The sequence below is a fragment of the Oculina patagonica genome, chromosome 13 (genome assembly GCF_052425735.1).
Source record: "Oculina patagonica isolate OP01 chromosome 13, crgOcupat, whole genome shotgun sequence".
Classification (NCBI taxonomy): Eukaryota; Metazoa; Cnidaria; class Anthozoa; order Scleractinia; family Oculinidae; genus Oculina; species Oculina patagonica.
Genome location: NC_135770.1, coordinates 19,477,628 through 19,488,597, shown reverse-complemented (window position 1 = coordinate 19,488,597; position 10,970 = coordinate 19,477,628). Strand labels below are relative to the sequence as shown.

The 10,970-nt window shown below is 35.7% G+C and overlaps 1 protein-coding gene across 1 annotated transcript; it reads left to right on the top strand.

The window, feature by feature from the left end:
• Window positions 1–589: 589 nt before the first annotated feature.
• Window positions 590–10,033, top strand: LOC144635461 (uncharacterized). The gene is made up of 14 exons (XM_078494565.1): window positions 590–606; window positions 1,607–1,678; window positions 2,175–2,246; window positions 4,179–4,250; window positions 4,426–4,497; window positions 4,735–4,806; window positions 5,012–5,083; window positions 5,987–6,058; window positions 6,655–6,726; window positions 7,698–7,769; window positions 8,043–8,114; window positions 8,947–9,018; window positions 9,181–9,252; window positions 9,958–10,033. The coding sequence occupies exons 1-14, from the start codon at window positions 590–592 to the stop codon at window positions 10,031–10,033; spliced, it is 957 nt and encodes a 318-aa protein (XP_078350691.1).
• The last annotated feature ends 937 nt before the right edge of the window (window positions 10,034–10,970 follow it).

Genomic DNA, 10,970 nt, shown 5'->3' with positions numbered 1-10,970 from the left:
GACCGGGGTGGGGGGGGGGGGGAGCTTTTGAGGCCCGCACTGACTTTGAACGCTCACAACTTTTTCAAGATTAAACAAAACGCTGCCAAACTTTGTGATTTTATCTAAACTTTATCTGGAAATAATTTGGTAGGATAGGATGTTGTGACAGGACCATGTTGACAGGCATGTTTTCCCACATTTGAGATTTTCGTGTTTCTATTGACGAAAATTAACTTTGCAATTATTTTTACCTTCTTTATTGTTTTTAAGCACAGTTTTATTCATTTCGATTACTTTACAGTAATTTTGGGTGGTTTTCTGACGTTTTTGAAAAATTTTGAAATCCAAGACGGCGGATCCAAGATGAAATGTCACGTGATTAATTGTCACGTGATGTGACGTCATCATCTCACTTGACATATACCATAAGATAGATGTTTGGGCATACTATACATCCTATAAGTTTCATTTTTATTGCTTAAATATTCTGGAAGTTACATAGGGGAGCCTTCTGAAGCCCCCCCCCCCCCCGGTCCCAGAAGGTCCAAAAAGCCCGGTCAGAATAGGGTTAAGGGGAAATAACGATAGTTTATTGTTAAAAAACTGAATGAGGTTAAAACCAGGGTAACACTTCCCTCCAAGCGAAATAAGGTTACGTGATCGATGATACTTTTCACAGGGATTTGTCTAACAACGCTATTACAAATTTAACGGATGAAGTGTTTAACGGCCTGAGAAATCTAGAGACACTGTAAGTAAGAATGAGCGTTCTAACAACAATGGAGGGGATTAATGTATTAAGTTGATTCAAAGTGTTTCAACCTTTTCTGCGCAACAAAAATCTTAAGGTGCCTCCTTACTGTTATTTGCTATTGAAAAAGACAATGATTTGCATTCAAATTGTAACTCTACTGCGTTTCTAACTAACGGAATGTTTGCCGACCTGATAGGGCTAAGCAACTGTAAGTAAAAACAACCAATTGCCAAGCATAACTGTAAGATGATAATTGTATTGTACTGTTTTTACTTTATGCTTTATACATTCCACTGTTTTTACTTTATAAAATATTGAAAGTAAATTTACAAGAGATTGTTTCTCTTTGCCTTGGAAAGTGAAAGTGGAAACCAGTCCTGTAATGTGTTCTATAAAACCAAACATTATGTCTAGACATAATGTTGTTTATGTCGAGGCATGTTCATTTGATAACCCGTTGGGAGGTTCCGTACCAGGTACAAAGTTGAACCAATAAGATTTAAGGGCGGAGTTAGCTATGTAAAAGCAGAAACAATCGCTTAATTCGTCCTTTTATTCCTCGCCATTGAAGTGTCGAGAGCTCAAGAAAATATTCACTGTTTATATTTGTGCCATAACGTTCTTTTCAGCGATTTGTCTTCAAACGCAATTTCATTTCTCCCTGGCAAAGTGTTTTCCGATTTGACAAATCTACAAGCACTGTAAGTAACAACAAGTAAACTATATGTACAACTTTCGACTAACCTTGATGCTATGATTATAAAAAAGCCAAGGAATATAAATTTGAGGAAAAAAGTGAGAAAGTAAACGATTATTAATTTATCAAAGTATTATTTAACTTTTTGACGAACTGTTTGTATTTTTTTGCAGGTTGTTGTTTAAAAACAATATTTCATTACTACCTGCCGGAGTGTTTACCAACCTGAGAAATATAAAACTATTGTAAGAAAAAGAAACGTATCTAACTTACAGTCACCATTTACTCAATCCCTCTTAACCTCTTAAAAAAAAACTAAAAAACATTTCTGATGCAATATTTAGCCCTGTGAAATTTTTGACGTTACGGTAAAGTTTATCCTCAATGGTCTATAGTTTATTTAATAATAACAAAACATTGTTGGTACGATTGGGTTGAATGTATAATAAATTAATAATAAATAATTTTAATGAATTTATTAATGTTATAGATGTATTAAGTTTTCGGGTTTCTTTCCCTTGATTCCTTGCCATCTCATCTCGTTATATATTTTCTATGTGTTTCATCATTGTGATTATCTTTGTAGTTGTGTGTAGTTATTTATTTGAATACATCAAAGGCATACAAACGAGGAAGGAGGAACGACGGTGTGAATCAGTAATGCATAAAAAATAAACGTTAATTACTCACTCTGCGAAAAAATTAGTTTACTGTTTCATTGATCATCTGTTGTTTTCATAGGCATTTAGCTTTTAACGCTATTACGTATCTCCCTGATGGAGTGTTTGCGAACTTGACAGAAATGGGAACACTGTAAGTTAGAAGACACATACAATTCCAAGAAAAACAACAACAGTATGGCGGCCATGACTTATTTATACAGCTTTACAGACGCATTAGGCAATTATGAAAAGAACGGTTGCTAAGGGCATAGTGAATAGCTTGACAAAGTCATTGTCTAGTTCGCTTGTCTTGGTCTTGACCGTGCACAAAACACAATAGCTATTTGCATTTTGTTTGTTCTTTTGAAGTTTACCGGACATCACAACAACAAACCGTGATAACGGTGTCCAGTCTGGCAAAAGTAGGGCTTGCGAATTATACCAATTAAAAATAACTCCAATGATTCTAAAATGATTTACCATTTTTTGGTTGTTCAATGTCAACCGTGGCCAATTTTTCGCTTGGTATTCCACGCCGCCAAAACATTCTCAGTGATGTGAAACATCAGGTGAGAAATCAGTGGCGTGAAACATCAAACGCAAACACCGCCACTATTCGTATTTCACACGCATGCAGTCATTGATATTTAAATCTTTCTGCGAGAACAAAACTTTGGGTGACGTCTTTCTTAGCAACGGCTTGATTGATATAGACTCGCACCGTTTCCAGGCACTGCTATGTCTCCAAAGAAAAGTGCCGACTTTCTTCCCCCCCCCCTGGTTTACAAGCGTGAAAAGTTTTTACTGCTGATGAAAATTTAGAGTGAAACTTGGTCATATCTTGTAAATTCAGCGAAAGAAAAAAAAAATAGTTGTTTCACAAAATTTTCAGGAAGTTCTCGCATCAAATGTAAAATAATTCAGTGTTTCCTGAGTGACCATTTATCAGACACGGAGCGAGCCTGTTTATCGAGGCTGAATTATAGAGCACATTTCAATGGCTAATTGCCTAGGGAGACATTTTAGCGCGCTGGTTTTCAAGCAAAAGAATGAATTTTTACAATCTTTGAGCTAGATGAATGCCTGTTAATTATAAGCTTGAACTTGTTATGGGCGTATAACTTATCAATTGTCATTGAACTCTACTGTTGCGAGAGCGTCACAGCATCCGCCAAAAATAATAGTATACTTAATTGACCACGCGAGTGGGGCGCTTCAGGGACTATGCAGAAAAACACTATATTAACATAAGATGGTTAAAAATCCCAACTGGCAAAAGGGAAACCAAGTGGATATTTACAAACGTTGGGGCTGTCGAGAACAACAACAGCTAGTGTTCAGAACGGGTTTTGAACCCGCGACCTCCTGATTTCAAATGCAGCGCTCGAACCATTTAGCAACGCTGCCGCCAATATTTGATACTAAAATGTCTGCTTATTGGCTCGCTTCGCATGTTAGTTTTCTATAGCAAATCGTAAGGCATGCAGGAATGGATCATTATAAATTTTGCGGCTATGTGAATTATGACGGGGGAATACAGGGCATAGATTAGACTAACTTCTTTTTTGTCATGAATCAGCATAGCAACAAGGTCTAAAAAAATTCCAAAACAATTACTAAAATAAGCCAAAACTATGCCGTGAAGCAGCAGTTTTTCGTAATAAATTATTATGAAGTTGCCAATGTTTAAAGAAGTTGACGAAAAGTTGCTCTTGATCTAATAAAAGAGTTGGTCGAGAACGTCCCACAAATGCCCATGGCTCATTCTTCTGCACTATTGCCGAGGTGTTATTTTCTAAAATGTTGCTTTTCTGTAGCATATTTTGCGAGTAAATCAGAAAGGTTTTCAGACTTGGAATCGAAACCCTTGCAGTTAACATTCGCCATTTTGCCTTTGGATTTGTTTGCTAGTCACAACATAATGAAATCAAGGATCAAATATACGAATTACCAAATATTGTTGTTTCCTGTATCACATTTTAATAAAGGATTTAAACTGAAATATGGCTACTGTTGGTAGTCATAAAAAGCTGAAGCCAAACTCATGTCAGATAACTTAAAACTCATTAACAACTTCTCACAGATTTTTGATTTCAAACGCCATTACAACTCTTCCTAACGGAGTTTTTGCCAATCTGAGAAATCTGAGATTACTGTAAGTGATGAAAGGAAATCTAACTTACTTCAAGATAATATAGCATTATAGCTCGAGAAATGCATTTAAAAGGAGAAATCAAACGATGGCATAGCTCTATCTTGAATATAGAAACTGACTGTAGTGACTTAATCTACAAAAGAGCCATTTAACTCTCTAATGGTGCTTTTTATAGGCATTTGTCTGCAAACGCTATCACTTTTCTACCTGAAGGAGTGTTTTCGAACCTCACAAATTTGAACGCGCTGTAAGTAAAGAGTGTCCTGTGCTAATAATTGAAAGCTTAACTAAGCTGATTATCATAAGTATCAGGGGGCTATTTGACTTTTTTGTGGCGTGATAGTGAAAACCAGCCAGTAATTAAAGCCACAAACAGACAAGCACGATTTGACAGTGGTTTGTTCCATGAAAACTAAATCCCAGTCTCTGTTTTCCTCATTATTAGGTGATACATTTTCATAGTAATTTGAATTTATTTTCGCAGATATTTGTCCGCAAACGGTATTAAATCTTTACCTGACGAAGTATTTAAAGACCTTGTTTATCTACAACTACTGTGAGTGGAAAGAACCATACCTATGATATTGAAAGTAAAATGTATTTTATTGTTTAAACAAAGTGTTTTTCGTTCTGTTGCAATACAATATTTAAAAGAAAAACAAATGGAATGTAGTTATCAAGAAAGAAAATGGGCCAAGTTTTAATTTATTCTACGAACGCTTTATTTTACTCTTTCATCTGTTTGATGATATTTTTTTCAGCGACTTGTCTTCAAACGACATTTCATTTCTATCTGACAGAGTGTTTGCACGCCTGACAAATTTGGAAGACCTGTAAGTAAAGACGAAAAACGAGTGTTCCTGGTGACACAAACCGTAAAGCAAACAGAGTTTACTAGTGGCACTCAAAATTTGCTGTAAAGGCGAGGTTTACATAGCTAACAATCCCCTTCTGTCACACGGGTTTACAGTAGGCGCAACACATTGACAAATCAAATCTGGATTGTTCCCCTAACAGCGCGCGCCCTCATTGGCTGTTTCCCGCCAAAAGTCTCTGAGCAGTCACATGACATCTAACAATAGAACTGTTTCCCGCCAAAGGTCTCTGAGTTAGCAAAATTGCAAAATCGATGAAGTCAGAGGGTGTAACAGAGCACTACTGCCCGCGAATGTTGACAAACGACCGCCGTTTTTTTAAGTCTTCGTTGTGCTATATAACAAATTACTCAATGACCGGTCCCTCGGGAAACCAGTTAATTCTATTTCCATCGAATCTCAAAGTTTCTCCTTTATGCCTGACTGAAGTCTACGAGAAAATTTGAGAAGAGATTTACGTCTTTCTAGAAAATTCCAGCGAAACGATTCAAATCTTTCAAAACAATAAAAACGGAGTGCTAAAATAGTACATTAAATGTCACGAATTAACAAGTAAATATAATTAGAAAGAAATTCATTTTAATACCGTCTCAATCCGCATTGGCCATTAACACTTTTTGGTTTGTTGGTGATACATTATTGAATTCTGGCGTGGGCTCGCAAGTAACGCGTGTCGCAAGAACACAACCTCTTTTTTTAAGTACTGTCCGCCCCAGTCCTTTTCTTCAAACGGCCTTATTGCTGTATTTTACCGTTCGAAGTCAACATGACGTGTTTTTTTTTTTTCAAGCAGCTTGATTTATCTACAATACTGTATGTTATTGGTTTACTATGGAAACTATCGATTAATACTTTTCACAGGTATCTGTATAACAACGCCATCTCAAATTTGACTAATGGAGTGTTAGCGAACCTAAAAAATCTGAGAGAACTGTGAGTCAAATAAGGATACCGAGAATAGAGATAGGGCACATGCGTTTTATTGTATTTTATCCAAGCAAGAAATAGAATGGTTACAAGAGTGACAAGTCCTGACTTAAAACATTAAGCTAATGTAGTTAACAGATGAGATTGGTTGATCGTTTGGCCGATCTTAACATTAAGTCAACTATTTAAACCGTATAACCTTACCACCTTAGGGCCAGGTGATACTTTTCACAGGTGTTTGTTTTTCAATGCTGTGGCTGGTTTTCACTGGCACGCCGAGAAAACGTAAAATCAAAACCATTAAATAAGTCAAAAATTTCAAATTTTATAGAAGATTAATACATAATGTTTGTGTCCGAGTCTCAGGTATCCGTGGTATTCTGAACTTGAGATATACATCAAAATGTTCCACACGAATTTATAGAGCTCAGTTTTAAACAATATAGTTGTGTCCCGCGGAGGGGCACAAATGTGGCGGCCTGAAATGAATTAAAACATCTGGAATTTTCCTTTGATATTAAAGCAATCACTCAACCCTAATGAACTAGTTAACAACTGTTCAGAACTAAAGGGTAATAAGTATCGATGAATATTTTTGACAGGTATTTGTCTTCCAACGCCATCGCATTTTTATCTGGTGAAGTGTTTGCTAGCCTGAGAAATCTGGTATATCTGTAAGTAAATATGAGCCACAAATGCCTGTAGGGAATGTTGCATTCGAGAAGTGCAGTGTAGTGTGTTTTATTAATTTTATCGCATACAAGATAAGTAAAGGTGTCATGAACAATGAAATGAAAAACTCTATCATAAAAATTGTTAATTACCAGAATTTCCTCATTTCAGTCCTAAGGTTAGTCGAGTGGGCTAAATCGCGAGCGCGCAAGAGGTGATTTTCGCGCACGCTCGTGTGCTCGCCCACTCGAGTATCCCTGTTTTTGCAATAACTGAGTGAATTCTCGCGCGCTGATTGGCTGATGTTTATCATCAATAAGAGTAAAGACACATAAATTTGAATTTATGCAAAGCATCGGCATGATAAGTGTGCAGTCAAACTGTCAGTTTTTTAGCCAATGAAATCATATCCTATTAAATGTGGCCGGGAGCAAACGAGAAGGCGAGAAAAGTTATTGACAATAGTTGCGCCCTGATTACGTCAGTTTGAATAAAATTTAGAAATTTTAAAGTTTACTTGTGTTTGCTCTTCATTTGCATTTTATGCGTCTGTCCTCTTATTGATGATAAATTGCGCATTAACGTTGTCAAAGTTCGTTGTGGATCCACCCGCCACCAGCTCTTGAATCCACAACACTTCGACAATGTTATGACCCAATTTATCATCAAAAAGAGGTCAGACGTATAAAAAACTGACATCAATATTAATTTTTTAAATGCGCCCAGTGAAAAATAGGTATTACTTTTCACAGGGTCTTGTCTTTCAATGCTATCAAATACCCACCTGATGGAGTGTTTGCGAACTTGACAAAACTAAGAGCGCTGTAAGTAAAAAGACGCATACTAAACATTCTGTAAGATCATTCAATACCTTTTTTTTAAGGGCCAGATAGTTGAAAGACCTTTCTTGTTCTTCACATTACGATTATTTTATCGTCGAAAAGTAATCGTATTGGGTAATATCTTTTCACAGAGTATTGCCTTACAACGCTATCACATTTCTACCTGACGGAATGTTCTTGAACAAAGAAAACATGTACAGAGTGTAAGTTAAAAGAAATATCTGTATCCGGACGGAGTTTATCCTGAAAGCAACGTTTTAAAATCAAAAACCAAATACCTTATGACCCAATGACTCAAGCTACTTGGAATAAAGTTCACAATTACTTCGAAAAGGAGTAGAGCCCGTGACCTTAAAATCCGCTAGACCTTGGTTCTGCCACATAGTCAGATGAGACTAATAGGAAGTAGTGTTTCAAAGTTTAATTTGCAAAAGTTTTAGATTACTTTTTGAAATTGTGAAGTAATCTTTTCACAGAGTCTTGTCCTACAACTCTCTCACCTCTTTACCTGACAAGGCGTTTGCCAATCTGAGAAATGTGGAAAACCTGTTAGTAAAAAAAGGGAAAACTAACATTTATGTTAAGGTGGCTCTTTATAGTGTCAGCAATATACACACGTATATTTGGATGAAGAACTAAAGACGTGCTCTTTGTTTTACTATAGGGCTTTTGTTCCAAGCATCATGCTTGGAACAAAAGCCGTATAAGCCCTATAAAGATAACCGATAATCATTTTCCGTATTCGTCACCGGTTAGCAGCCATTTCTTTGAGCTGCCTCAAGCGAAAAACCTTCAAACTTGGCCGTTCTGTAAAAACTATACCAAAAAAATATATTAAAAAAGAACATTCTATTTGGTAGTTTTGTCGAAATAATAAAAATTATTATCCACAATAGTTAAAAAAAGAAATCCTTAGATCGATTTTTTTTAAAAAACGTAATATCGAACTAAAGCATCGGAAGAAATGGTAAAGAAACGATGAGAAACCACCATAGGTGTATTTGAGTAGTCCGTTGAAGACAAGGAAGACGAATAACATTCGAGAAACAACAAAAAAGAAACATAAACAGCAGCAACAAAAAAGATTGCATAGCTGTGTTAAAAAAGGCATTCTAGCTAATAATTAAGTGTTATAAAATGTTACAGTCAAATGCAAAATCCATGAGATGTTCCTCTTGAGACAACAATATATTCGAGCTATTCCCCTCCCCAATGCAAAAGTTGAGTTCATATTGGCAAAAGAGTACTACTGACTACGGGCATAGGAGGTGATAAGATATATTTGCAAGAGCTTCCAAGTTGGGTAAAGGAGGGCTGCCTCAAGTCTCCAAGCCTTTATTGCTTGTATCTAATGGTGTAGTTTACCACTTTAACTTACAGGTATTTATCTTCCAACGCTATTACAAATTTAACTGATGGTGTGTTTGCTAACCTTAAAAACCTGGGAATACTGTGAGTTAATTCAACTGGTTTTGGTGGTAATTATTTATTCTATTGTATTCATTAAATGAAAAAATAGAGCTACAAACGGTTTTGTAAGATATGAGTCAATTTTGTTGTTTAATATACAAACATATTAATTCGTTTAACCTATGATAGGAACTTATTTCACAGGGATTTGTCTTTCAATGCAATCACATTTTTACCTGCTGGCGTGTTTGCTTATCAGGAAAGACTAGATTTCCTGTAAGTGATATTGAAGGGCTGCAGAGCGGAGTTCCATAACCATAGAAATAATGCAATCGAGCATAGAAAGAGGAGAACCATGCATTTTACTTTTCATGGTCATCAAGCCTAGCGGTATGGCTCATTGTCGCGTACGTAAATATGTTCGTCGCGCAACATGGTGGCCATACTTCAGTTATAGATATACTGGAAAACAAAAGGCTAACGCTGATATTGGACATCCATGTTATGGTCAATTGACAGCTTTCATAGCAAGGTGACGATGTCACACATGATGTTTTCTCATCAATTTGTTCTTCGCTTGGTTTTTCAACCCTATAATAATACCAAAAGTGAGGCAAGAAATTTTGGTGCACTGTAAAGGCACAAAACTGATGCTAATGGCAGAAGAAAAAGGGGGAAAAATGTCGTTGACCAATTTTATGTAAATTAGGGGACCTTTTCAAATTTTCACCTGTCTGTCGCAAAGCGGGCTCGAACGCACTCCGCTAATCTATGATTATTACAAGTTGTTTACTATTAGATTAAACTGCGATAATTGCCATGTCTCAGGGTGAAATGCAAACTTTATTCCCGGAGAAATAAAAAAAAAAACTTTTAGCATAAATTAACTTGGTAGTCAATAAACGAAAAACCCTTAGACGCGTGACCTAAGACTTAATTATTTCACTTGTTAAGTAATAAGTGCTTTTTTTCTTTTTACAGAGATTTGTCTTCGAACCGAATTGTACTTTTACCAGATGGTGTGTTTTCTAACCTGAAAATGATAAAATATCTGTAAGTGTGATACAGTAAAATCCCCCCTATGAGAACCTAGATTTTTCCAACTTAGCCTAAAAAGGTTCAAATGGTATTGAGTGGGATTTTAGGCTACTTATGTTTTTAAATAGGCTCTTAATTTGATAGGGGCACTAGCGATCAGCACAGATAACAACTACAGGGCATATGTGATATGGAATATATTACTATATTAAGTGATTATCAAGAATACAGTTTAGATGACACCCATACAGTACATTTATCTTTTCAAAGTACTAGCATGCATGTCTGGACTAATTTTTTTTCTGTTTTTTTTTTTTTTTTCATCTGTGCCTTCATTTTTGTAATGTGCCTTGGCTTAATAAGTTTGTATGTTAAAATGGAAATTTTAGCTAAACAGGTCCTTAAATTTTGGTTCTTGTACGTTGGTTTTTACTGTGGTCTCCTTTATTCAATCGGTTTTATCCAAATATGGAATTTAAAAAAAATCAAATCAAAACAAAATAAAGATGATAAGGCACGTTGTTTAACAACCGTTATAAGTTAAGACATAATAAAAAGGAGTCAAAGAGAATAACAAATAAAGCCTAAAATGCTTGACAATGTCTGCCATAGTTGTACTGCAACAAAAAAAGTTGTCGAAGAGAGATTTGTGAGCAAATGATGAGAATTTTAACATCTATATGTCGGCCAAATTTGTTTTTCCAGCTTACGGTAGATTAAACCCGCGGTTTCAATCTGACGATAATAGTCCTGCATTGACAGAAAACAATTTGAAAGAATTAAAAAGAAATGGGATTACAAGAGTGTTATCTTAAAAAACCAATACCATTCCATTTTAAGTAACCATTTTAAGAAAATCTTTTTTTGCTTAGATTTCTCAACGCCAACCTATTAGAGATTATTCCATTTCAAGCATTCTATAACATGTATATGATAAATATAATGTGAGTACATAT